This window comes from Chiloscyllium plagiosum, unplaced genomic scaffold (assembly GCF_037043375.1).
Source record: "Chiloscyllium plagiosum isolate Xiang-an unplaced genomic scaffold, Cpla_swu_hap1 HiC_scaffold_46, whole genome shotgun sequence".
NCBI classification, from domain to species: domain Eukaryota; kingdom Metazoa; phylum Chordata; class Chondrichthyes; order Orectolobiformes; family Hemiscylliidae; genus Chiloscyllium; species Chiloscyllium plagiosum.
Window position 1 is genome coordinate 15,487,320 of NW_028270184.1, and position 27,940 is coordinate 15,515,259.

The following is a 27,940-nucleotide window of genomic DNA, read 5'->3' on the forward strand; positions in this document are numbered from 1 at the left end:
CCTCCCACAGTCCAAAGATGTGCGGGTCAGGTGAATTGGCCATGCTAAATTGCCCGTAGTGTTAGGTTAAAGGGGTGGATGTAGGGGTATGGGTGGGTTGCGCTTCGGCGGGTCGGTGTGGACTTGTTGGGCCGAAGGGCCTGTTTCCACACTGTAAGTAATCTAATCTAATCTAATCTAATTGGATCTTGTCACCACACAGTCCAGAAAGATTTCAGGGTATTTTTCTTTTAACTCCTCAGTTCCGTGGTTTTCCTTTGGCCTTTCCACTACAATGGGCATCACTCCCATCTGTGATCCAGCTATATCATTTCCAAGAATAAACTGTATTTTTGGAATAGCTAAGTTTTCCATCACTCCCACTGTCACTTCCTTAGTCTTGAGGGGACTTTCTCACCTTAACTTATAGAGGGGAACACTACTTCCCTCTCCATTCATTCTGCAGATTACCACTCTCAGGTAATATTTCAGGAGTGCAAATATTTTCATCTCTTACTATTAGAGACAGACTAGGTCCTTTTATCTCTCAATATTTTAACTTCTTTACCTACTCCCAACTGTTCTACCTGAGTAAATCTTACCTACCCAGGTGAAGTCTTTGAAAAGATCTTACTATTGTTGCGAAGTTGGTATGTAAAATTATAAAATGGGGGAAGAGTTTCTTGAAACAGCATACCAGCTGCTTGACTTCTTTTGGGATTTCGTTCACTACTTCAAGTGATCCCACTGGTTTGGCCTTTTTTACCACATTCTTTTTCCCAGTGCCTTTCTCAAACCACTTTGTGTCCCACCTTATTGCAGTGAAAACACCGAGGCCTTTCACCCTCTTGGGTTTCTTTTTTCACATGTGGTAAACTGTTCCCAGTGTGATCTACTTTTCACTTCTCATTTGAAGGATCTCCCTTCTTCTCAATTTCTATCCCTCGCGGAATGAAATTGCTGTCGGGAAGCTAAATTTCAATTTATCCACTAATGCGTATTCATCTCTCATCTTTGCTGCTTTTCTCACTGTTTGAACTTCCTGGTCCTCAATGAGTTCTTATCATTTCTGGAACAGAGTTTTTAAACTCCTCCAGCAGAGTATTCTCTTAGATTCTCATATGTCTTGGCTGTCTTTAATGCTGTCATCCATCTATCGAAGTTACTATGTTTAATTCTTTTAAAATCAATGTAAGTCTGGCCTGGTTCCTTTCTCACATTTCTGAACCATTGCCTACATGCTTCAATTACCAATTTGTAGGCACTCAAAATTGCCTTTTTCACTTCTTATTCTCCTGATACTACCTCTGACAGCACTGCAAACACCTCACTAGCCCTGCCTGTTCTGAATTAACATTACCCACACAGTCTGGAAGCACTAAATAAATATTTTTCGACAGTGTTCACTATAGGAAATGAAAATATTAGCGAGGAAGATACAGAGATACTTGCATCTAGACTAGACGAGATTGAGGTTCACAAGGAAGAGGTATTAGAAATTCTGCAGAGTGTGAAAATAGACTAGTCCCCTGAGCCGGATGGGATCTAGGAGAAAGTGAGGACTGGAGATCAGAGCTTAAAAATGTATTGCTGGAAAAGCGCAGCAGGTCAGGCAGCATCCAAGGAGAAGGAGAATCGACGTTTCGGGCATAAGCCCTTCTTCAGGAATGAGGAGGGTGTGCCAAGCAGACTAAGCTAAAAGGTAGGGAGGAGGGACTTGGGGGAGGGGCGTTGGGAATGCGATAGGTGGAAGGAGGTTAAGGTGAGGGTGATAGGCCGGAGAGGGGGTGGGGGCGGAGAGGTCGGGAAGAAGATTGCAGGTCAAGAAGGCGGTGCTGAGTCTGAGGGCTGGGACTGAAAAAAGGTGGGGGGAGGGGAAATGAGGAAGCTGGAGAAATCCGCATTCATCCCGTGTGGCTGGAGGGTTCCTAGGCGGAAGATGAGTCGCTCTTCCTCCAGGCGTCGTGTTGCCATGGTCTGGTGATGGAGGAGGCTAAGGACCTGCATGTCCTTGACGGAGTGGGAGGGGGAGTTCAGCCACGGGGCGGTTGGGTTGGTTGGTGCGGGTGTCCCAGAGTGTTGTCCTGGTTGGGTCCAAATTTTGTTGGTCTGAACGTAGTGTTGTCCTGGTTGGGTCCAAATTTTGTTTGTCTGAACGTAGGACACCCGCACAAACCAACCCAACCGCCCCGTGGCTGAACACTTTAACTCCCCCTCCCACTCCGCCAAGCACATGCAGGTCCTTGGCCTCCTCCATTGCCAGACCATGGCAACACGATGCCTGGAGGAAGAGCAACTCCTCTTCCGCCTAGGAACCCTCCAGCCACAGGAGATGAATGCGGATTTCTCCAGCTTCCTCATTTCCCCTCCCCCCCCACCTTTTCTCAGTCCCAGCCCTCAGACTCAGCATCGCCTTCTTGACCTGCAATCTTCTTCCCGACCTCTCCGCCCCACCCCCTCTCCGGCCTATCACCTTCACCTTAACCTCCTTCCACCTATCGCATTCCCATCGCCCCTCCCCCAAGTCCCTCCTCCCTACCTTTTATCTTAGCCTGCTTGGCACACCCTCCTCATTCCTGAAGAAGGGCTTATGCCCGAAACGTCGATTCTCCTTCTCCTTGGATGCTGCCTGACCTGCTGCGCTTTTCCAGCAACACATTTTTAAGCCCGGATGGGATCTATCCTAGGATCCTCTGGGAAGCAAGGGAAGAGATTGCCCAGCCTTTGGCATTGATCTTCAAATCATCATTGTCTACAGGAATAGTGCCTGAGGACTGGAGGATAGCAAATGTGGTTCCCTTGTTTAGAAAGGGTAGTAAAGACAATCCTGGTAATTACAGACCAGTGAGTCTCACTTCAGTTGTTGGTAAAGTGTTGGAAAAGGTTATAAGAGAAAGGATTTATAACCATCTCAAAAAGAATAATCTGATCAGGGACAGTCAACAGGGTTTTGTGAAGGATAGGTCGTGCCTAACGAATCTTATTGAGTTTTTTGACAAAGTGACAAACAGGTGGATGAGAGTAAACCGGTTGATGTAGTGTATATGGATTTCAGCAAGGCGTTCGATAAGGTTCCCCACAGTAGGCTATTATACAAGATGCGGAGGATTGGGATTGTGGGAGACATAGTTTGGATCAGTAATTGGCTTGCTGAAAGAAAACAGAGGGTTGTAGTTGATGGAACATGTTCATCTTGGTGTCCAGTTACTAGCGGCGTACCGCAAGGGTTGGTGTTGGGTCCACTGCTGTTCGTCATTTTTATAAATGACCTGGATGAGGGCTTAGAAGGGTGGGTTAGTAAATTTACGGGTTAGTAAATTTACGGACGACACTCGGTGGAGTTGTGGATAGTGATGAAGGATGTAGTAGGTTGCAGAGAGACATAGATAGTATGCAGAGCTGGGCTGCGAGGTGGCAAATGAAGTTTAATGTGGACAAGTGTGAGGTGATACACTTTGGACGGAGTAATCGGAATGCAAAATACTGGGCTAATAGTAAGATTCTTGGGAGTGCAGATGAGCAGAGAGATCTCTGTGTCCATGTACACAGATCCCTGAAAGTTGCCTCCCAGATTGACAGGGTTGTTAAGAAGGCATACGGTGTTCTGGCCTTTATTAATAGAGGGATTGAGTTCCTGAACCAGGAGGTTATGCTGCAGCTGTCCAAAGCTCTGGTATGGCCACACTTGGAGTATTGTGTACAGTTCTGGTCACCGCATCATAAGAAGGATGTGGAAGCTTTGGAAAGGGTGCAGAGGAGATTTACTAGGATGTTGCCTGGTATGGAAGGAATGTCTTACAAGGAAAGGCTGAGGGCCTTGAGGCTGTTCTCGTTAGAGAGAAGGTTGAGAGGTGACTTAATAGAGACATACAAGATAATCAGAAGGTTAGATAGGGTGAACAGGGAGAGCCTTTGTCCAAGTATAGGGACGGCAAACACAAGGGGACACAATTTTAAAGTGAGGGGAGATAGGTATAAGACAGATGTCAGAGGTAGTTTCTTTACTCAGAGTAGTAAGGGTATGGAATGCTTTGCCTGCAACGGTAGTAGATTCGCCAAGTTTAAGTGCATTTAAGTTGTCATTGGACAGGCATATGGACGTACATGGAATAGTGTAGGTGGGATGGGCTTCAGATTAGTATGACAGGGCGGCACAACATCGAGGGCCAAAGGGCCTGTGCTGTGCTGTAATGTTCTATGTTCTGTGGCCAGTTCATTCTGTTTAGCCAATTCTCAAAGGAAATGAAAAAGGTTTCAACATATTTTTTCATCAAACTTTGATAATGTCTCAGACATATTGTATGTATCCCTACCAGGCTGTTTGCTACAATGAATTTGCTCATCATCACTATCCTCCTCCATCCTGTTGCATCGACTTTCCTGTCCAGTTGAAGTTCAAACTCTCTTTCCATTTCTTCTCTCTTTTACTTTTTCCTATGCTAGGAATTTTCATTTTTTTAATCAATAGTTTTAATGGTCTTTTATTAATTTTAATCAACGCAGGTTAGTGTTTTAGTCAATTAAGCAATAGTGGCAGGTAATCTAACACTATAACTTAATGTGGGTTTCCACAAAGGACATGTCAAATGATGTTAATATCCTCGGATAGGTAACCTAATGCGAATGATTCTGCCAGAACTCTCATTCTCCTTGTTTAACGAATGCCATGCTTGGTGAATCAGTTTCAGCTCCGTAGTTTCCCTTGACCATTCCCTTTTGGATCTACACCAACAAGAACACTCAGAAAGGCATGTTTTAAAGTAGCCATTTTTTATTCATTTGTGGAAAGTGGGTGTCACTGGCTAGCCAGCACTTATTGGCCATCCCTAGTTGCCCTTGAGGTGTCTTGAACCACTGCAGTCTACCTGCTGTGAGGTGACTCTCAATGCCATGAGGAAGGGAATTCCAGGATTTTGACCCAGCAACAGTGGAAGAATGATGATGTATTTCCAAGGCAAGATGGTGAGTGTATTAGAGGGGGACTTGAAGGTGATGATGTTTCCATATATCTGCTGCCCTTATCCTTTTTAGATGGAAGTGGTTATAGGTTTGGAAGGTGCTGTCTGGGGATCTTTGGTGAATTTGTGCAGTGCATCCTCTAGACAGTGCACACAGCTGCTACTGAGTGTTGGTGGGAGAGTGAGTGGATGCTTGTGGATGGAGAGCACATCAAGCGGGCTGCTTTGTCTTAGATGGTGTCAAGCCATTTGAGTGTTGTTGGAGTTGCATCCATCCAGGCAGTGGAGAGAATTCCATCATACTCCTGACTTGTATCGAAAAGTGCGCACTGGAAAAGTACTGCAGGTCAGGCAGTATCTGAGCAACAGGAGAATCGACATTTCGGGTTTAAGCCCTTCAGGGCTTATGCCTTGAACGGTGATTCTCCTGCTCCTCAGATGCAGTCTGACCTGTTGTGCTTTTAAGCACCACATTTTTTTGACTCTGATCTCCAGCATCTGCAGTCCTCACTTTCTCCTCCACATTTCTGACTTGCGCCTTGTAGTCGGTGAACAGGCTTTGGTGAGTCAGGAGGTATGTTACCCGCCACTGTATTTTGAGTCTACAACCTGTTCTTGTAGCCATCATGTTTATGTGGTGGGTCCCTATTGAGTTTTTAGTCAGTGGTAACCTAAGCATGTTGATAGTGGGAGATGCAGTGATGATAGCTCCACTCAATGTCAAGAGCAATGGTTATATCATCGCTTACTCGAGATGGTCATTGCCTGACGTATGTCTGGCACGAATGTTACTTTCCTCTTGTCAACCTCAGCCTGCATATTGTCCAGATCTTGTTGCATTTGAATATGAACTGCTTTGGTATCTGAGGAGTCTCGAATAGTGGTGAAAATTGTGCAATCATCTGCGAACACCCCCACTCTGATCTTATGATGGAGGGAAGGTGATTGATGAGGCAGCTGAAGATGTTTGGACCTAGGACACTACCATGAGGAGCTCCTGCAGAGATGTTCTGGAGCTAAGATGACAGACCGCCAATAACAACCATCTTCTTATGTGCGAGGTATGACTCCAATTAGCCCCGATACCCATTGACTCCAGGTTTACTAGGGCTCCTTGATACCACACTCGATCAAATACAGCCTTGATGTCAGGGACTCACTCGCCTCACCTCTGGAGTTCAGCTATTTTGTCCATGAAGGCTGTAATGAGGTCAGAAGCTGAGTGGTCTGGTGGAACCCAAACTGGGTATACTGTTGATGAAACCTTCCATCACTTTAGTGTTGACTTGAGTGTAGTATTATGGGGTGGTAATTGGCTAGATTGGATTTGTCCTACTTTTTGTGTACAGGACATTCATAAGCAATTTTCCACATTGACCGGCAGATGCCAGTATTGTAACTACTGGAAAAGCTTGGCAAGGGGAGACAGAAGTTGTGGAGTTCAAGTCTTCAGCACCGACCTCCAACTGTTTCTTGATATCACGTGAAATGAGTCAAATTGGCTGAAGACTGGTATATCTCATGCTGGGGACCACTGAAAGAGGCTGCAAGATCTTTTGCACTCATGTGTTTGGCTCTTCCATTATTCAGCGTCTCTATATCTGAATTATATTTGCATCCTCGACAATATCCAGCGAATCTCTTTTGTATCAACATCCTCCTATAGTGTGGTGACAGGAAACTGCACACAATACTTTGGCAGTAGCCTATCTAACGTTATATACAACTGCTTCACGATCTCCTTGCTCTTGCCTTCAATGTCTTGACTAATAAAGACAGTAAGGGTCTATTATGTATTCATAATAGACATGTATGGCATGTATGAATAATATTTTGGATAATGTTTATACAATTATAATAAATCCCGAGAAAATTGTACAGGATAGTAATAAGAAATCTAAAACTTGTAAGATGTACGTAAACTTGTGTACTGACATTGGGTAATCAAAACGTGCTCTGAATAAAGCACGTGGAGTCTTGTCTGGGCTGGTACCTGTGTGTAAGGGCAGAAGTGCTACCTGGGTGGACTACAAGACAAAGTCTCTTGCTCAAAGACAACAGAAACTCAAATGGGGGAGCCTTACACCCACCAAATACTGTGGTTCAAAGCAACTCCGAGAGGAGCAACTCCAGGAGTTGCCCACGCCTGTTTCTTCTGAAAACAATGGTCTGACTAATTTTGACTGGGACTATTTTCCCTGGAATATTGGAAGCTGAGGAGTGACCTTTTAGAGGTTTATAAATCATGAGCAGTGGCAGGCAAGATCTTTTCCCCAGGGTAGGAATGTCCAAAACTAGAGAGCATATGTTTAAGTTGAGAGGGGAAAGATTTAAAAGGAACCTAAGGGGCAACTTTTTCACTCAGAGGATGGTGTAGTATGGTAAAAACAATGACTGCAGATGCTGGAAACCAGAGTTTGGATTAGGGGTGCTGGAAGAGCACCGCAGTTCAGGCAGCATCCGAGGAGCAGCAAAATCGACGTTTCGGGCAAAAGCCCTTCTTTTGCCCGAAACGTCGATTTTGCTGCTCCTCAGATGCTGCCTGAACTGCTGTGCTCTTCCAGCACCACTAATCAAAAAGGATGGTGTAGTATGGCATGAGCTACTAGAGGAAGTGGTGGAGATTGATATGACACAATATTTAAAAGGCATCTGAATGACTATATGAATAGGAAGTGTTTAGAAAGATATGGACCAAATACTGGCAAATTGGAATAGATTTCTTGAGGATAAATATACCATCAAGCCCATTGAGTCTGCACCAATCCTCCAAGGACCATCCTTCATAGTCCCCACAACCCCGCATTTACCATTGGCTCAGGCACCTACTGTGCTTTTCCAGCACCACTCTAATCTAGACTCAGGCACCTGACCTGCCGATCCTGGGGCAACTTTAGCATGACCAATCAACCTAATCTGCACATCTTTGGACAATGGGAGGAAACCTACGCAGACATAGGGAGTCACCCCCGGCTGGAATCGAACCCGGGTCCCTGGCAGCAGGACCAACGACTTTGCCACCATGCAGCTCCATTGACACGTCGCACGATCCCCTCGTCGGGCTCGCGCTGCGGATAGTCCCCAATCACTGGCCACGGGAGCCTAGTGCGCACGTGCAGGAGCGGGCTGAGCTCTGAGCATGCTCCGTCTCATTCCTGGGGCCAGTCTGCGGAGGAGCGGACGGTTCGGGCGGCGGGAGAAGAATGTGAGACCGGGTAGGAATGGAAGCCGCCGCAATGGGGCCTGGCGACTTTATCAACGCCTGAGGCCACGAATAAGAGCCCCTCGGCCCCGTGTTAACACCAAGGATGGTGACAGGCCCGAGGGGAGGGGGAGGGTGTACACTAACATCCATCTTGCAGGAGGCGGTGACCCTTCACTGGGAGAGCTCGGGTTATCCAGGTAACCCCGGCCGGCAGCCATCTTGGTAAGGGAATCCCATGTATAGCACAAGAGAAGTGGGGTTTGCAGCTTAAGGGCGACAATGTAAGAAAGCAGCCAGAGTTGTCTGCTCTGAATTTCTTTCCTGTGCATATCGTCACGAATTTTTTCAACTGCCCCTTTGCAGGGTGTCAAGGGGAGGAAACACAGGAAAACCAATTCGAAACACGACAGGGTGACTGGATTCAAAAAGACCTGATTAAGATCCGCCTTTGAATTTGGAAGGTGAAATGCTGTCTGTGGGAAAAGATTTCACACATCGGTGTGACTAGGAAAGCATCGAGACTCTCTCAATCCCTTGAGTGAGAGTCGTCCAACGAACTGACTGTGGAAAGAGCTTTAATTAATTATACAGCCCGAAGACCATCACATCATTCACTGTGTTTAGAAACGTGTTGCATACCTGAACAAGTTTTGAACTTGCCATTAAACCTGGAAAGATACAAGGACGCCAACAACATGGAGAAACCTTGGAAATGTGAAAACTGTGGGAAGAGATTCAGATACCCATCCAGGTTGGAATATCATCGACGCAGTCACATTGGGGTTGGCACTGGACAGAAACCATGGAAGTGTGAGGACTGTGGCAAAGGATTTGATTATCCATGCCTGCTGGAAAACCATCGACGCAGTCACACTGGAGACAGGCCATTCATCTGCTCCATGTGTGGAAAGGGGTTTGCCAAGTCAGCCAGCCTCATGTTACATCAGCGAATTCACACTGAGGAGAGACCATTCAAGTGCAGTTATTGTGGAAAAAGGTTCAGACAGTCATCCACCCTCACTGCACACCAGCGAATTCACACTGGGGAGAAGCCGTTTACCTGCTCAGTATGCGGGAAGAGATTTGCTCAGTCATCCAGCCTCCAGTCACATCAGCAAATTCACACTGGGAAGAGGCTATTCAATGGCACTTCCCACAGAAAGAGGTTGAAGCCTTCAGCTGACCTGATGTCACATCAGCATGAAGATCCTGCACAGAGGCCATTCACCTGCTCCATGTGTGGGAAGGGATTTACTCAATCAGCCAGCCTCATGTTACATCAGAGAATTCACACTGAGGAGATGCCATTCAGTTGCAGTCACTGTGGGAAGAGGTTCAGGTCTTCATCCAACCTCAATGCACACCAGAGAGTTCACACTGGGGAGAAGCCATTCATCTGCTCTGAGTGTGGAATGGGATTCACACAGTCAGCAAACCTGGCTGTACACCAACGAATTCACACTGAGGAGAAGCCATTCAATTGCACTCACTGCGGAAGGAATTTCAGGCAGTCATCTACCCTCACCGCGCACTTACGCACTCACACTGGAGAGAGACCATTCACCTGTTCAGAATGTGGGAAGGGATTCACCCAGTCAGCCAGTCTCATGTTACATCAGCGAATTCATAATGGAGAGATGCTGTTTAGCTGCTCTTACTGTGGAAAGGGTTTCAGGCAGTCTTCTGACCTCACTGCACACCAGAGAGTTCACACTGGAGAGAAGCCATTCATCTGCCCTGATTGTGGGAAAGGATTCACTCATTCATCTGGCCTTTGGTCACATAAGCGAGTTCACACTGGGGAGAAGCAATTCAGCTGCATTGCCTGTGGAAAGAGGTTCAGGTCTGCTTCTGACCTCAACGTACACAAGCGAGTTCACACCGGGGAGAGGCCATTCATCTGCTCCACTTGTGGGAAGGGATTCACACGGTCATCCAATCTGTTGACACATCAGCGAATTCATAAGCGTCAGAAGAGTTTGACTTCTGTTGTTAATCACATTCAGGTTTGATCATATGATAATATTTGACGGGTTTCTGTTGAATGTAACAACTTTGGTAACTGGCTTTAGTTGAATATTTTAGATCTGCTCCTGATTTTTGGGGTTGCAATATCCCTTAAAAAACACCATCTGTGATCTATTCACTTAATTTAAGAACTCCTGATAGGAACTTGATTATAATAAATTTGAGCTTTTACTTCAATCCAAAATTTATCTTTGGTGCAAATCTAAAAGTCTGAAAGGTTTCATTGAAGCTCCAATTAAAAAGTGCTGATAAATTTTTGCTGATAATTCTTACAAACTTATACATCCTTCACATTTTGAAATTAAATGATCAGAAGCAAAAAAAAAACTTTGCCACACTGGGAAAACATAGTAATGTCACTCAACATTGATTTTAATAAAGTTTGGGAGGTGCAAAATTCAAACATTATGACCCAGCAGCAGCTACACTTGGTCAAGACAGAACCCTTGTAAAAGACTGGTCTGAGACCAGCTAATGACCATCTGTCATTAAAGCAAAAAGCAAAGCCCGCCTGATATACAACGTAAACCCAAAATCTACAACGTGGAATCATTTGAAAGTAGCTGAGACTTTCAGACAAAAAGAAAGGGAGACACTGTGTAAAGAAACACTGGATCAATTACCTTTGTCAAGGAATCCAAATTGCCTGTGACAGTAGAAATCTATGTCCTACATTTGTTGGGATCAAGAGTATACTTGGTCCAACCAGCATTAAAGTTAGCCCCTTGAGATCAGGAGATGTTAAAATTCTCATTGATGAAAGTAAGAAGATGCCCCACTGCATTAAGCACTCCTTTGAACTGTACTCCTGTGACACAGATAAAGTCCTGTCTCCATTTCACACACTCCTGCAGCTTCTTATTGTGGTTGACTTGGATACAGAGCCTTCATCACCCGACCTGGAAAAAGCCGTGGATTGCCAAGCAAGCAGAAAGGCCGTCGGTGAGGATGGAATCACAGCCAGACTGTTCAAACACAGAAAGTCACATGTACGGCTGCATCTAAGTTCCTCCTCCTCCTGTTGGGATATAGGATCTATTCCATACGACATGCATGATGCAAAAATCGCCACAAGCTATGAAAACAGAGACAGAGGAGATTGCAACAATGACCGAGGCATGTCATTCCTAAGTGTTACAGACAAGACTTTCCCGAGGGTCATGTTTAAATGATTCCAGTTATTTACAGAGCTAGTGTATCCAGAAGGACTATGTGCTTCCTGTGCTGACAGATCAACAGTGGACAGGATCTTCTCCATACACCAGCTACAAAGGAAGTTTATAATTGGAATAAAACAAAGAACTAATGATCATGAAATCCCTACAGTGTGGAAACAGGCCACTTGGCCCAACAAGTCCACATCAACCCTCCGAAGAGTAACCCACCCAGACCCATTCCCCTACCCTACTGCTCTGTATTTCCCCTGGCTAATGGACCTAAATGACCCCAACACAAGGGAAATATTTCCCTCCCCTCTCCTATCTGCACTCCGTAAAGACCATTCCCTCCGCGAATCCCTTGTTAGGTCCACTACCCCCACCAGCCCACACTCCTCCCTCAATCTCTGTCCAAGGCTCCAAAGGAGCCTTCCGCATCCGTCAGAGATGTGGTTTCCTTTACACTGGGGAGACAGGACACCTACTTGCGAAAAGCTTCAGAGAACATCTGGCCACACGCACAAAACAACCTCATCGCCCTGTGGCCGAACACTTTAACTTCCCCTCCCCTCCCGCCAAGGACATGCAGGTTCTGGGTTTCCTCCACCACCAAACACTTAACCACCCGATGTCTGGAGGAAGAATGTCTCATCTTCCACCTTGGGACCTTCCAATCATACAGGGTGAATGTGAGTTTCACCAGTTTCCTCATTTCCCCCCCCCCTCCTCCCCACTGCCCTCTTAACCTGTCCTACCTGTCCATCTTCCTTCCCACCTATCTGCTCCTCCCTCCTTTCCGACCTATCACTTTCACCTCCAGCTTCATTTACCTATCGTGTTCTCTACCGTACCCCACACACACACACACCCTTGGGCCACTGATGAAGAGCTTATGCTTGAAATGTTGATTCTCCTGTCCTTGGATGCTGCCTGAGTGGCTGCGCTTTTCCAGCACCACACTGTTCGACTTTGATTTCCAGCGTCTGCAGTCCTCATTTTCTCCTAATGGACCTAATCTACGTGTCCCTGAACACTACGGGCAATTTAGCATGTCCAGTTCGCCTAACCTGCACATCTTGGACTGTGGGAGGAAATAGGGAGAATGTGCAAACTCTACAGAGACAGTTGTCCAAGGCTGGAATCAAACCCAGGTCCTTGGCACTGTGAGGCAGCAGTGCTAACCACTGAGCCACCATGTTGGACATCTAAACACACACACAACTAGAAACTGCTAGAGAAGTTCATCAGGTTTGGCAGTATTTGTGGAAAGAAAGCAGAGTTAATGTTTCAAGTCTGCAATTTTGAAGGTCATTGGACTCAAAACATTTATTTTCTGTCCACAGATACTGCCAGACCTGTGGTGTTTCTTCAACAATTTCGATTTTTGTGAGTTTATAATTGATGTTTAGTTTAAAATGCGACCAGCTTCTGTGCTGAGAACAATGAAATGTTATAACATTTTATCTGTTATAGCATTGTCTATGTGTACTTTCTAATTCATTACTGAGTGAAAATAAGTCTCCGTATATGATTTACAAAATACATGTAGAATTGGAAAAGGTAGGAAAATGTTTGATTCCAAAAAGTTAAGCTTCAGTTTTGAGGTTATAGTCTGGATCTCTCAAACTATAAACCCCAACCTTTTTTAAAATTCTTAGTCTAAGAAGCTTTGTATCCCTGTGAAAGGCGAACCTTTTTACTTTTTCTGCAATTACAATCATTTGGAAAGGCTCTTGAAGACAGGCAAGAAATATCAAAGCTGAGAAAGCACCCAAAGGAATTGGAAAAAAATGTATTAATGTAAAGTTGTTGAATGTTTATTTCAACATTTGCAATCATGCAGAGAAGTTAACTCATACCACTGACAATGTGGTGACAATTTGATTGGGAGACTTTGCCTTTTAAAGATTTGGTTTCATTTGTTGCTTTTCAAAACAATATGCTTGAGAATGGGAGATTTCGGAGTTGATGTCAGAACTGATTGCCAGTACTTCAGCCTCTGATCTACAGACACCATATAATGTGAATACTAAATAATAATTTGCATTTTTGAGGGAGTGACAAAGACATTTGATTGAGACAGGAAGCTAGACGACATCTATGTGGAATTCAGCAAGGCATTCGACAATGTTCCGCATGGTAGACTGGTTAGCAAGGTTAGATCACCTGGAATCCAAAAGGAGCTAGCCAAATGAATACAAAATTGGCTTGAAGACAGGAGACAGAAGATGGTGGTGGAGGGTTGTTTTTCACATTGGAGGCCTGTGACCACCGGTATGCAGCAAAGATTGGTACTGGGTTCACTGCTTTTCATTATGTATATAAATTATTTGAATGTGAATACAGGAGATATGGTTAGTAAGTTTGCAGATGACGCCAAAATTGGTGGTGTAGTGGACAGTGTAGATGGTTATCTTAGTGTACAAGGAGACCTTAATCAGATGAGCTGATGGGCTGAGAAGAGGCAGATTGAGTTTAATTTAGATAAGTGTGAGGTGTTGTATTTTGCTAGGGCAAATCAAAGCAGGACTTATACAGTTAATGGTAGGGCCGTGGGGAGTATTGCAGAACAAAAGGACCTAGGAATGCAGGTGCACAGTTCCTTGAAAGTGGAGTTGCAGGTAGTGAAGAAGGCGTTTGATACATATTCCTTTATTGGTCAGTGCATTGAGTATGGGAGTTGGAATATCGTGTTGGGGGCAATGTACAAGACATTGGTCAGGCCACTTTTAGAAAACTGGGTTTAATTCTGGTCTCCCTGCTACAGGAAAGACATTAAATTTGATACGGTTCAGAAAAGATTTACAAAGATGTTGCTGGGATTAGACAGATGGAGCTATAGGGAGAGACTGAATAGGCGAGGGCTTTTGTTCTTGGAGCTTGGAGGCTGAGGAGTGGCCTTATAGAGGTTTATTAAATCATGAGGAGGCATGTATAGCCAAGATCTTTTTCCCAGGGCAGAAGAGTCCAAAACCAGGGGGCATAGGTTTAAGCTGAGAGAGGAAAGATTTAAAAGGGACCTTTAAAGGGGCAACTTTTTCACGCAGAGGTTGGTGTGTCTATGGAACGAGCTGCCAGAGGAAATGGTGGACATGGGTACAATTACAACATTCAAAAGGGTGGTAAATGAATAGGAAGGATTTAGAGGGTTATGAGTGCTGGAAAATGGGAATGGATCAGTTTAGGATATCTAGTTGGCTTGGACGAGTTGGACCAAAGGGTCTGTTTCAATGCTGTATAGCTCTGTGATTGACAGTAAAGTTCCTTCAGGGCTTCTGACAGAGAATAGTAATTATTGAAATTGTGGCCGGATGAGCCAAAATGATGAATTTATGATGGATTTACAAAGATTTGATGAAAACTAAGGCATGCTGGGAAACGGAGTCAACCCTTGACCAAAGTGACTGTGCTACAGAATCTAGACAGGCTGCAGCTACAAACAGACAGTTTGCAATTGACCTGGTAGCTGCAGACCACACAGTTCACATCCAAATTTAGGTTTAGGTTTGAATAGAGTCAACCGGAACACTGTGCTCAGGGTAGTTGGAAACATCGGGGTGGGCACCGGACACAGGGGCCCCTCACATGCTTATTTGGAGGGGGCTTCGTGCTCCTAGCACCCCCAGGAATGGATGCCTAAGGACCACCCTGCCATCGAGATGCCAACGCCTGTTTGGGTCCGATCGATCAGAGTGATCAAGCCTGATCGATCTATTGGTGAACAGTAAAAGCAGTAACCCGAGACCAACCACCGCGAAGAGAAGACACCCCTGGGACCACCGAGGGAAGACCAGACAATCATCAGTAAGTGCATCAAGGACAAGATCTATTGTGGTGGTATGTGATCATCCAGAATTAAGGTAAAACACAAGATAGATTTGTGGTGTAAATCATTAGTTTATAGAGTATTCTGTTGTTATAGTATTAATTGTTCAAATAAATTAATATTGTTTATTATTATTAAGAGTCGACTCGCAGTTCTTTTGCTGGATATAGGAGTTAAAACACACCGTGTGGCAGGCACAACACAGTGCTCCTCTTAGAGTAAAAGATACAGAAAAAACCCATCACAGAATGGAAATTAGAATGTTATTCTGTCTTTAGTTAAAGCTATCTGCTGTCGAGGTACATTTTAGTGAAAAGTCTGGAAAATATGGATGAAACAAGTAAGTTGACAGTAAAAGACCTGTTGGTACTGGAGATCTGAATCTCGTGATTCTCAACATCTAAATTAAATTTCATCTTTAAATTTGTGGAGAGAAAGCAGAGTTAACATCTCAGGTTCAAGAAGGATTACTGGACCCAAAAGGTTATTGCTGTTTTCTCTCCACACGTGCTGCCAGCTCTGCTAAGTTTACACAGCAATCTGTTTCTCATTCTGATTTATAACTTCCACAGGACTTTTTTTCATATTAGCTTTTCGTTCTCCAAAGTGAAAAACCTAGTATCACCAATAAAAGCAAAATATTGTTGATGTTGGAAGTTCTGAAACAAACCACAGAGAAACTGGAAAAAAACTCAGCAGGTCTGGCAGCATCTGTGGAAAGATAGCATTTCCACTTGGATATGGTTGTTCTTCAGAATTCTGAGTTTCTGCAGAGTTTCTCCAGCATACTCTGTCTCTGATCTCCAATCACATAAGTGGTGCTGCTCATTACTTACCAATTCTTGGGAGTGTTTTCTGGATTCTGTATTGCCTTTACCTCATATTAGAACATGGTGCTCAGGTCTTAGTGAAATGTTTGAGTTCATCATGAACTCATCTGAAATCAGCCTTTGAATTATTTGTGCATTGTGTCATCATGTTCCCCATTTCAGTAACAAACATTGAAATATTTGCTCCATTCCCACAGGATTTGAACTGTTCAAAGGTACAAACAGAAGGCTCCAGTTTTCTCATGGAGTTTAACACCGAAGTCTTCCAGCCAATGAGGGAGGGTGGGATCAGTCCCTCTTTGACTGCTTGATTAGCTGTAAAACCTGCTCAGTATTCCAGCACCTTGCCATCTAACTGGGGGGTAGAGAGCTGAGCATGCACAGTCAGTTTGTAGGCACTGGAGAGATTTGCATTCTGTGCCTCTGTAGGAGAGGCCGCGGTGGAGTCTATGTAGGTGTGAGTAGCAGCGGGTGAGCGAGAAATTAGCGTAAACATCAGGATCCTGAAAGAGAAGGTAACTAAAGTGTGTTTGGACCAACCTGCAAAGTATTTGTACCTCCTCTGCTGACAAGCCACCTCTTCACCAGCTAGCGTGAATGCACAGCGCATGACTGACCAGGCATCAATGTTGAACAGTTCTGAGGAACAGTCACTCGACCCGAAACATTAACTCTGATTTCTCTCCACAGATGCTGCCAGACCTGATGAGCTTTTCCAGCAATTTTATGGAATATTGAGTGTCTCTTTGGGACTAAGATGGAGAAGTAATCTCAAGAAAGTATCCAGAGGAACCTGGTAGAGTGAATGGAGAATTTGTTTTTCTTGTGGAAGAGGATAGCACTAGGAGACAATCTAAAAACAAGGATTTATATTTAAAATGGAAATTACAGAATAACCGAATTGTCACAAAAACAATGAGGCCATTCGGTCCCTCATGCCTGCCTTGGTTCTATTATCTAGTGCCAGTCACTTTCTTTTCCCATATTCCTGTATACCATTTTCACAAAAATAATCATCTAATCCCTTCTGAATGCCTCAACTGAACATACCTCCACCACATTTCCAGGCAATGCATTCCATAATGCCTGCTGTTTGGAAAAAAAAAGTTCCCAACTCACACTTGCTTCATTTTCTTATCACTTTAAAGTGATGCCATCTCATTCTTTGTCCTTTCATGAGCAGGAACAGCTCCATACTTGCTTTGTCCAGCTCATGATTTTGAAAACCTGTATCAAATCTCCTCTGTCACCTTCTCTGTGAGAACAGTCCAAGCTGCTTGAATCTGTGCTGAAGTTTTTCATTCCTGGAACCATTCTTTTAAATCCCTTTGCAGTCTCTCCAATGCATTCAGATCTTTTCTGTTATATGCCACCCACAATACTCAGCTGTGATCTAACAAGTGCCTTGCACAAGTTCGCATCATCTCCTTGATCTTGTATTCAATGCCCTTACTAATAAATCTGAAAACTCCATTTATTAACTGTGCTCTCCACTTCTCCTAGAATTTTCAATAGATTGTAAATCCATGCTGACTGTCAGATTCTACCACTGTTTTCTAAGTGTTCTGCTGTAAAACCCTTGATAATGCATCTTCCCCAATACCTATATCAGACTCACTTGTCTGTAATTCTGTTATCTCTCTCCCTCCCTTTTTAAACAGTGGAGATACATTAGCTACCCTCAAATCTGTAGGAACTTTTCCAGAATCTAATTAATCTTGGAAGATGATTCTCTTTTTCTAGAGCCACTTCCTCAAGTAGTCTGGCATGTAGATTATCAGGCCCTGGAAATTTATCAGCCTTGAATCCCATCGGTTTCTCCAATGCCATTTCTTTACTAATTCAGATTTGCTTTAATTCTTCCCTCATTCTAAACCCTGTGTTCCCCATTCTCTCTGGTACATTATTCATGTCATCCTTTGAGAAGACAAAGCAATTTTTTTTTAAATTTAGTTTATTAGTCATTTCTTTGTTCTCCATTATACATTACTCTGTTTCTGACTGTAAGGAGTTCAGACAATTGTCCAACCTGTAGATACATCAGCAAGTGCACGCTGGGGAGAGGCTGTTCACCTGCTCTTTGTGAGAGAAGGGCTTCATTAATTCATTCAACTTGCTGAAACACACAGGCAAGAGACATTTCTAACACCTAGACTATGGGAAGTGCTATTAAAGTTCTGGGGATCTGCCTCACCATTGACCTGCTCACACTGACACAAGTCCATTTAGGTGCACTCATTGCAGAAGTGAATGCAGGCAGTCATCTGATCTGTCTGTACACCAGCGAGTTCACGGGAGAGAGGCCATTTGCCTGCTCCCTGTGTGGAAAGGTCTGCTCCTATATCGACCCTGCTGACAGCAAATTCAGCAAATGCTGTGATTGGATTCTGCTATTGTAGCTAGTCAAAATCTAGCACTGAACCGGTTTCATTCTGACTGTTGCAATCTGTTTTTGATGATTTTAATCATCTCCTGCCCAGATTCAATTGTTGGAATTCTGGATAATTGTCCAATCTGCTTACTATTTACAAAAGTACATTGAGTCTTTGGATATCACTAAGACAAGTTAGTTCTTTTTGAAATAACCTCTTTGTTATTTCACAATAAGCAGTGTGCACAGCAAGATCCTGCAATCAGCAGGAAAACAAGGAACCACTTTATAAATATTTTGTTTTTTTTGTTGTTATTTAAAGCAGGAATTTTGGTCCCACGATAGACAGGAGAACTTTTCTTTGGATAACGTGGAATTGTTGAGGTCTCCTGAGCTGAGAGTGGAGCCAACTGGGATTTGGGGTCTGCAGTCGATCTTTAAGAACTTTTATGAGATCTTTTCTGTTCATTCACTGACGGTCAGCTGAAGTTGTTCTACAGTAAAATAGTTCACTTGAAACATCAAACCCAATTTAATCTTTGGAGAAAATTTTACAGCTTTAAATCGGTACGGCAACTCCAGCTGTCTTCCTTTTCTCTAAATTTGAATAATAGCTACCTAGTTCCCACCCAATTTTGAGCCACAATTCTGTAATTGTTGTAGCTTAGGTTATCACACAGCTTTTTGTGCTTGTAACTCACCAATATTGTTCACCAAACTATACGTTTGTGTGCATGCATTTTGAAATGGGGTTCCCACTTTTTCACGCAGAGAGTGGTACGTGTATGGAATGAGCTGCCAGATGATGTGGTGGAGGCTGGTACAATTGCAACATTTAAGAGGCATTTGGATGGGTACATGAATAGGAAGGGTTTGGAAGGATATGGGCCGGGTGCTGGCAGGTGGGACTAGATTGGGTTGGGATATCTGGTCGGCATGGACAGGTTGGACCGAAGAGTCTGTTTCCATGCTGTAAATCTCTATGACTCTTTGACTCTCCATCCTGGGATACTCAGAATGAACAGGGTGGGATGCATTTGGAGATGGGATATTCTCAGTTCCCCACATTTAAAGAGAAAAGGAACAGATCGCCTTGGCTGGATGATGCTGTTTATGATAACACTGCAGTGCCAAGAAACAATCCTCCCTGAGCCTTACTCATAATGGACTGGATTTAGCTCAGTTTTAGAGTCATGGAGCCATAGAGATGTAAAGCATGAAAACAGACCTTTCAGTCAAACTCAGCCATGGTGACCATTAATTTAGATTTGGAGATATCAGTGTTGGACTGGGGTGTAAAAGGAGAAAGTGAGGTCTGCAGATGCTGGAGATCAAAGTTGAAACTTTATTGCTGGAACAGCACAGCAGGTCAGGCAGCATCCAGGGAACAGGAGACTCGACGTTTCGGGCACAGGCCCTTCTTCAGGAATCTGAAGAAGGGCCTGTGCCCGAAACGTCGAGTTTCCTGTTCCCTGGATGCTGCCTGACCTGCTGTGCTGTTCCAGCAATAAAGTTTCAACTTGGACTGGGGTGTACAAAGTTAAAAATCACACAACACCAGGTTATAGTTCAACAGGTTTTTTTGGAAGCACTAGCTTTTGGAGTGCAGCTCCTTCATCAGGTGGTTGTGGAGAATAAGATTATAAGACACAGAATTTACAGTGTGATGTGACTGAAATCACATATTGAAAAAGACCCGGATTGTTTGTTAAGTCTCTCATCTTTTAAAAAGAACATGTTGGTTTTGGTTCTTTCATATGTAAATTGCAGAACTTTTTAAGGTTACATTCCAGGTGAACTTTAACAATTGCTGTCATGTCAGCCCAGATAATGCATTTAAGGTGTGAGGTGCCCTGTGTGATACTGTCTGTGTTGCAATGTTCAGACTAATTCTAATCTAAAAAACAGATTTACAGAATCTTACATAGATTCATGCAGTTTTTAAGGAAAATAAAATGTAATTCAGCAAGTACAAATTCACCTCACAAACTTGTGTGTCGGGGGGGGCACGCAGGGTTATGAGTGTCTGTGAGCGAGTGTGTGTATGTGAGTGTAAAGGGGTATAAGACTGTGAGAGGGTGCGTGTGAGTGTGGGAGTGCATGTTTGAGCGTATGAGAGAGGGTCAAAGCACAACCGACCCGCCAAAGCACAACCCACCCAAACCCATTTAGCCCTGCTCCTAACACTATGGGCAATTTAGCGTGGCCAATTTACCTAACCTGCACATCTTTGGACTGTGGGAGGAAACCGGAGCACCCGGAGGAAACCCACACAGACACGGGGTTCTTCAAAAAACTCAATCAAGTTAGTGAGACAATCAAGTTACTGAATGCTTGGTGCAGTAACAGGGAATTTCAAAAGGAAATTGGTTCTGTGCTTGAAGAAAAACACTTTCAGGCTCGTTGGGAAACAGACCGAGTGGCTGGCTTTAGAAACTCAACAATTGCTTCATTGCTGATGGGTCGCCACGACAACACAGGTCAGCATGGCAACACTGATAAAACATTCCATTACTCAGAATTGACTAATTGGAAAGTTAAGGTTAAAAAACTTGAGGTAATTGGAAATTGAAGAAATGGAGGCATGAGGAGAATGTGAGTAGTTAGTATGTGGTATGTGCTGCTTAAGAGATTGGTGGAAACAGATTCAACTGAGATATTCAAGGAGAAATTGGCTTATTATCTGAAAAGGAAAGATATGTAGTGTTACAGAGAGAAACTGGTGAATGTCCCTTCGTGAATTGTTCAATCAGGTAGTCTTCTAGTGTGGTGTTATCAGTGCCCTGTCCAGGTTCAGGAAGATATCCCTGCTCCTGTACTCAATTCCTCTTGCCATTATGGCCTTCTTCACTGCCTGCTGCTTACTTTCAAAGACTAGTATACAAGAGCATCATGGTCTTGTTGCACACTCCCTTTCCCAATCTATCCGCATTCACATAATTATCTTCCTGTTTTTGCTATCACAGTGGATGACTTCAATATATCCACATTATACCATATCTGCCATGTATTTGCCCACTTGTCCATATTGACTGAAACTCCTCTGCATCCTCCTCACAGGAAACTCTCCCATCCAGTTTTGTATCATCTGTAAATGTCGAGATGTGACAAATGGTTTATTCGCCTAAATCATTCAAATACATTGTGAATAGAAGGCAGAATTGAGACAGAGCATTGAATGGACACGGATTCAGATCCACAGAAAAAAGGCTTCCCCAACCCCAGGACCGGAAAACCTCTCTTGGATAACGCTAAAATCTCTAAATGTAAATTATTTGTAGCTTAATGCTGAAAAACGTACCAGCCACTTAAATCATTTCCCTGCTACTAATTTTACCATCTCCTGCCAGAGCCTACAGAGGAAGAGAGATCTTGGTGTATTGTTTACAGATCTCTGAAGAAAGCAGAACAGGGTAATTGAATAGGCATTTGGATACTTGTCTTTATTAGTTGAGGCATCAATTATAAGAGCAGGGAGGTTATGTTGATGCTGTACAGAAGTTTGGTTAGGCCACAGCTGGAGTACAGTGTGTAGTTCTAGTCTCCACACAATAGGAAGGATGTGATTGCACTGGAGGGTGTGCAGAAGGAATTTCACCAGCCTGTTGCCAGCAATGGAGCACTTCAGCTATGGAGTACTATAAATTAATGCAACAAACAGGACCAAGGAGCCAGTTTTCGGTCACTAAACTGGCAAACTTGGTGTTGAGTTTGACAAAATGAACGTCTGGCTGTATGTATATAATATATATCTTTGAAACAGAGAAGGTTGAGGTGTATAAGATTATGAGGGTCGTGGACAGGATAGGCAGAAGGAGAAAGTAAGAACTGCAGATGCTGGAGATCAAGTCAAAACGTGTGGTGCTGGAAAAGCAGGTCAGGCAGCATCTGAGGAGCAGGAGAGTCGACGTTTCAAGCATAGCTCTTCATCAGGAATGTGTGTGGGGTGGGGGCGAGGGGCAAAGGAGCTGAGAGATAAATGGGAGGGGGTGGGGCTGGGGGGAAGGTAGCTGGGAATGCGATAGATAGGTGAAGGTGGGGGTGATGGTGATATGTCAGAGAGGAGGGTGGAGCAGATATGTGGGAAGGAAGATGGACAGGCAGGACAGGTCAAGAGGGTGGTGCCTATTTGGAAGGTTGGATCCCATGTGGAAGGAGGTGTTCTTCCTCCAGGTGTCGGGTGGTTAGGATTTGGCAGTGGAGGAGGCCCAGGACTTGCAGGATAGGCAGGTAACCAGGCATAATAGAGAGGTGGCATAATTTTAAGGCAGGAGGTTTAGGCAGGATTTGAGGAAATTTAGTTTTACTGAAAAGGTGGTAGGAATACAAAAGCACTGCCTGGGAGGGGAGGAAAGATGGGAAACCTCCGAACCTTTTGCAAGTATGTAGATGAGTATTTGAAAATAGCTAAGGACGTAATATCCTTGAGAAAAGGAACAGCTTTTAGAAAAAAGAAACCAGCTTTGTGATAGATGTTTCTTGCGCTAATTTAACCTCTGACTGATTCTAGTGATGGGTACAGACTTAGTTATTAGGAAATGGATTTTGTACTTACAGTGGAAGACATTGGATTTGATTCTTATGACAATAAATAAGAGGAAATTTCGACTAATCCAGTACTGGATCACAAACAAGTTGGTAATTTAGCAACAATGAATAACTGAGGGACTGGTGACGATATTCTCAGTGTTTGTGTGGAGATTGTAATGTCATCCAATAGTACCTTTTAAATGAGAAGCATGGAATAGATCCTTGGGGAACAATAGATTTAATAACATGCGACAAGAAGCTCTTAATGTTGATTCTTCTTTCACAATTAGATGGAGAAGAACAGAACTAGGAGAAGGACGTCCAATCCATTGGAATGGATCTTGGAACAGCATGACAGCTCTCACTGATTAGAATATTCTGCACCTTTTTTGTAAGAGCAGAGTGACAGTTGTGGCACTTGAAGGTTCTTGGCGTTTCTCGGCCCCAAGAGAGTGTCATTAGGGTCTGGGATAATGGCCACCATTATCACAAGGCAGCAGGGTGCAAGCACAGAGACTCTGAGCAGAATACAATGTATCTGTCTTGAACTGATAGAGATGGGTTTGAGAAACTCCACTTTCCATGGGCTAGGAGTAGAACATTTACATACAGCAAACACACAGAAATATTTGCCTCTTATGAATTTCTATCCTGGATAGACAGAGATACCTTTTATAAAACAAAAGCAAAAAATGCTAGAGAAACAAACAAGGTTTGGCAGCATCTGTGGAGAGAAAACAAAGCAATGTCCACTGACCCTTCTTCTGTTCTGAAGTTTTTGTTTCAGATTTCCAGCATCTGCAGTTCTTTGTGTTATGTTGGTTTTCATGAACTCCATTTATAGGATGGGGGAAGGCTGGGGAGTGGGTGAGTTAGGAATGGAGCAATCACAACACTCACAAAATAATGTCTCTTCTGGATTCAATCTTGGGCTGATAGAGATGAATTTTGCAAACATAATTTAAGGGCATTAGAAGGACAGTGTTAACACACAGCAAACTCAAACACACACAAATCTTTGCCTCTTTTGAATTTCTATTCTGTACTGATAGGGATGGAGACATGATTGAGGTATATAAAATTATGAAGGGCTTAGATAGGGTCGACAGGAAGGTGGAGTGATCAATGAACAGGGAGCACAGTTTTAAGGAATGGACAGGACACTTTGAGGCTAGGTCATGGACCAACTTTTGGAAAATGGGATGAGAACATTTAGGTGCTTATTTTTAACCGCATGGACTCGGTGGGCCAAAAGATGTTTTTCTGTACTGTTGACCTCAATAACCTGCCCATTCACGAACAAGATATGATACCAGTGCCTGGTTACCTGTGAAGAAGATGCATGATGTTTAACCTCCTCACCATGGCAGTCTATGTGGTAAAGATGCACCACTGGTCTTAGGTAGAGGATTTACGGAGATGATAAAAGAATGCTCATGTATGTCCAACTCAATAATAATAACATTGTATTTATGTGGCACCTTTTTTGTAAGGTGTTTACATAAATGTCATTAAACAATATTTGAGACTGAGCCACTTTAAGTGATATTTGGACATTGACTAAGTGTGTTCCCACAGGTTCCCTCTCACATTTATTTCTGTTCTATATTCTTTCACAGGGAGGATGAGAAAGACTTGCTGCCTGGAAACTGAAACCACACATCAGATCAGGATTTAGTGGAGTCACTCAATTCATGGTGACCTGAGTACCAAGGAATATTGGAGATGGAAGGGAAAAGCCCTGTTCACGATGCAGAGAAACCATACATGTGATGTGTGTGTGAACAGGTCTACAGCCAATCATCTGACCTATCAAAACATCAATAGGATTACAGCAAGGAGAAACCCTGCGAGTGTGGAGACCATGGAACGGGGTTCCAATTTCCATCTGAGCTGCAAATTTGTCTTTTGCAGTCACACGGGGGAGAGGCCATTTATTTGCTCCATGTGGGGAAGGGATTCATTAAATCATCCCACCTCCTGAGACAGCAACGAGTTCACACTGGGGAGATAGCATTTATCTCCCCGAATGTGGGAAGGGATTCACTAATTCTTCCAGCCTTTTGATACACCAGCGAGTTCACACGGGGAGAGACCATTCACTTGCCCTGTCTGTGGGAGGGGATTCACTGATTCATCCAATCTATTGTCACACCAACAAGTTCACTCAAATGCAAGGCTGTTCAGCTGCTTCCACTGCAGGCCTGACTTCAAACATTTATCTGAACTCACAAGACAGCAGCTGACTCACAGAAAAGGGACCATTTACCTGTGCTGAGTGGGAAAGTGTTCACTGATTCATCCACCCCCTGAACACCAGTGAATTCACACTGGAGAGAGACTGTTCATCTGTTCATAGTACAGGAAGGAATTTACTTGGTTAACCATCCACTCAGACATCTGTGAGTACAGACAGAGGAGAGACCATTTAAATGTTGAGACTGCAGCAAGTGCTATAAAATTTCTAGGAAACTGATTTTCCATTAGTGTATTCACACTGGAATAAGGGATGATTCAGGTGTTGTCACTGCAGTTCTAAGTTCAAGCAATCATCTCAATTCCATGTTAATCAATTAATTCACACTGGGGTGAGGCCATTCACTTTATCCACTGTGGGAAGACATTCCCTTATAGTCATCCTGCCTGATGAGACACCTGCAAGTTCGAAAGTAACTGCAGTGACTGAATTTTGCAGCTGTTCAAAATCAGGACCAAACCGTGATGATTAGGATCTGTTTAATTTAAATAAATCTGAGGTGCTGCATTTTGGGAAAGCAAAACTTAGCGGGACTTATACACTTCATGGTAAGGTCCTAGGGAGTGTTGCTGAACAAAGAGACCTTGGAGTGCAGGTTCATATCTCCTTGAAAGTGGAGTCGCACGTAGATAGGATAGTGAAGAAGACGTTTGGTATGCTTTCCTTTATTTGTCAGGGTATTGAGTACAGGAGTTGGGAGGTCATGTTGCGGCTGTACAGGACATTGATTAGGCCACTATCGGAAAGATGTTGTGAAACTTGAAAGGGGTCAGAAAAGATTTATAAGGATGTGGCCCAGGTTGGAGGATTTGAGCTATTGGGAGAGGTTGAATAGGCTAAGACTGTTTTCCCTGGAGCGTCAGAGGCTGAGGGATGACCTTGTGGGTGGCACGGTGGTTAGCACTGCTGCCTCACAGCGCCAGAGACCCAGGTTCAATTCCCACCTCAGGCGACTGACTGTGTGGAGTTTGCACGTTCTCCCCGTGTCTGCGTGGGTTTCCTCCCACAGTCCAAAGATGTGCAGGTCAGGTGAATTGGCCATGCTAAATTGCCCATAGTGTTAGGTTAGTGGTTTGGGTGGGTTACGCTTCGACGGGTCGGTGTGGACTTGTTGGGCCGAAGGGCCTGTTTCCACACTGTAATGTAATCTAATCTAATCTGAGAAAGGTTTTTAAAATCATGAAGGGCATGGATAGGATAAATAGACAAAGTCTTTTACCTGGGTTGGGGGAGTCCAGAATTGGAGGGCATAGGTTTAGGGTGAGACGGGAAAGATATATAAGAGACCTAAGGGGCAACTTTTTCACGCAGAGGGTTGAATGTATGGAATAAGCTGCCAGAGGAAATGGTGGAGGCTGGTACAATTGCAACATTTAAAAGGCATCTGGATGGATATATGAATGGGAAGGGTTTGGAGAGATATGGGCCAGGTGCTGGCAGGTGGGACTGGATTGGGTTGTTGGTTTTCATGAACTCCATTTATAGGAGTTTCCATGCTGTACATCTCTAGGACTCTATGAACTCCAGTCCAGGTACTGGGACTAATATGCTGCTTAGAGGTCAAGGAAAGGTCAATGAACATACAGTGTCAAGTCTTTCGAATATTTCCAACACCAGTTAATTCCTTCTGAGGTGTGCACTCTTTCTCTCTCTTTCTCTCGCCTTTCTCCCCATTCTAGGAGGTGAGGAGCAAGTCATAAAATTGGGCAGAAAACAGGGAATAGCAAAGGAAGAGTAAAAGATTGATGAAGAGTAAAACATTGATGAAGGGGAAGAAACTGGAGTGTGACAAAAAGCTAGCTAAGTATATGGAAAGTAAAATTTAAAAAGGAAATGAGTAATCAATTTTGCATTATACTTCAGGGTGTATTTATTTTGAATTTATTCAGGAAATGCCTTACAATTTGAACAGTTACATTCCATTTGTCCTCACCATAAACGATACAAATAATTTCTCAAAAATGATTCATAATTATGAAAGGGAGGTCAGAGCATAAACCAATTCAATTCCTAAAGACAAGAGAATTATTAGAACTAAAAGCTGATACATTCTCAGGTCACCAATCAAGTAGCGACTGAACTGACAGATGCACTCATTTTTATTGGTCAAAAATCCCTGAGCCAGTGACATGTGATTCATCTTTTGAGTTCATCTTTCTCACTGGAATGTACCTTTCCAAGCATTCTGAACTAGCTCATCAATTGCAAGAGGATCCGCAGTAGGGTTAAAATCAACGAGGTAAAAACAATGACTGCAGATGCTGGAAACCAGATTCTGGATTAGTGGTGCTGGAAGAGCACAGCAGTTCAGACAGCATCCAAGGAGCTTTGAAATCAACGTTTCGGGCAAAAGCCCTTCATCAGGAATAAAGGCAGTGGGCCTGGAGAGATAAGCTAGAGGAGCAATTGTCTGTCACTGTACTTCTATGGATCTATCCTGGAATCTTATTTCCTCATTCACTTTAGACAACTCTATTTTCACGTGTGATTGTAAGTTTAAGTCACTAGTCTTAGGTTCACTCTTCTCTGAAATTAATTGAGTATTGCATTTTTATGAACATGTACATTCTCAATGAAATTATTCATTAATCCTGTCTCATTGTATCTCTCCAGATCTAGTAATTTTATTGTACAGAACTTGTGTTGCTGACAGAAAACACATCTAATCAAAGCTTTTTGTCTTGCACTCAGGGCAATTCACAAGAACAACCAATATAAAAGGAAATTAACTGCAGGATAGGAAAGTGCTGATTGGTTTGTAAACGGACTTTGGTAGAGCAGTTACCATGGGCAATTCAG

At 43.6% G+C, this 27,940-nt stretch overlaps 1 protein-coding gene across 4 annotated transcripts; it reads left to right on the forward strand.

The window, feature by feature from the left end:
- Window positions 1-7,487: 7,487 nt before the first annotated feature.
- Window positions 7,488-27,598, forward strand: LOC148136236 (uncharacterized). Of its 4 annotated transcripts, XR_015754562.1 has the most exons (4): window positions 7,488-8,364; window positions 8,506-10,148; window positions 16,674-16,779; window positions 24,504-27,598. XR_015754562.1 is itself a non-coding variant. In XM_087983619.1 (2 exons), the coding sequence occupies exons 1-2, from the start codon at window positions 8,838-8,840 to the stop codon at window positions 24,510-24,512; spliced, it is 1,320 nt and encodes a 439-aa protein (XP_087839745.1). In that variant the 5' UTR covers window positions 7,488-8,837; the 3' UTR covers window positions 24,513-27,598. The 4 variants fall into 4 exon arrangements, 2 of the variants coding, with proteins under 2 accessions (XP_087839745.1, XP_087839744.1); XR_015754561.1 differs by having other exon boundaries at window positions 7,488-10,148; XM_087983619.1 differs by lacking the exon at window positions 16,674-16,779 and having other exon boundaries at window positions 7,488-10,148.
- Window positions 27,599-27,940: the final 342 nt, after the last annotated feature.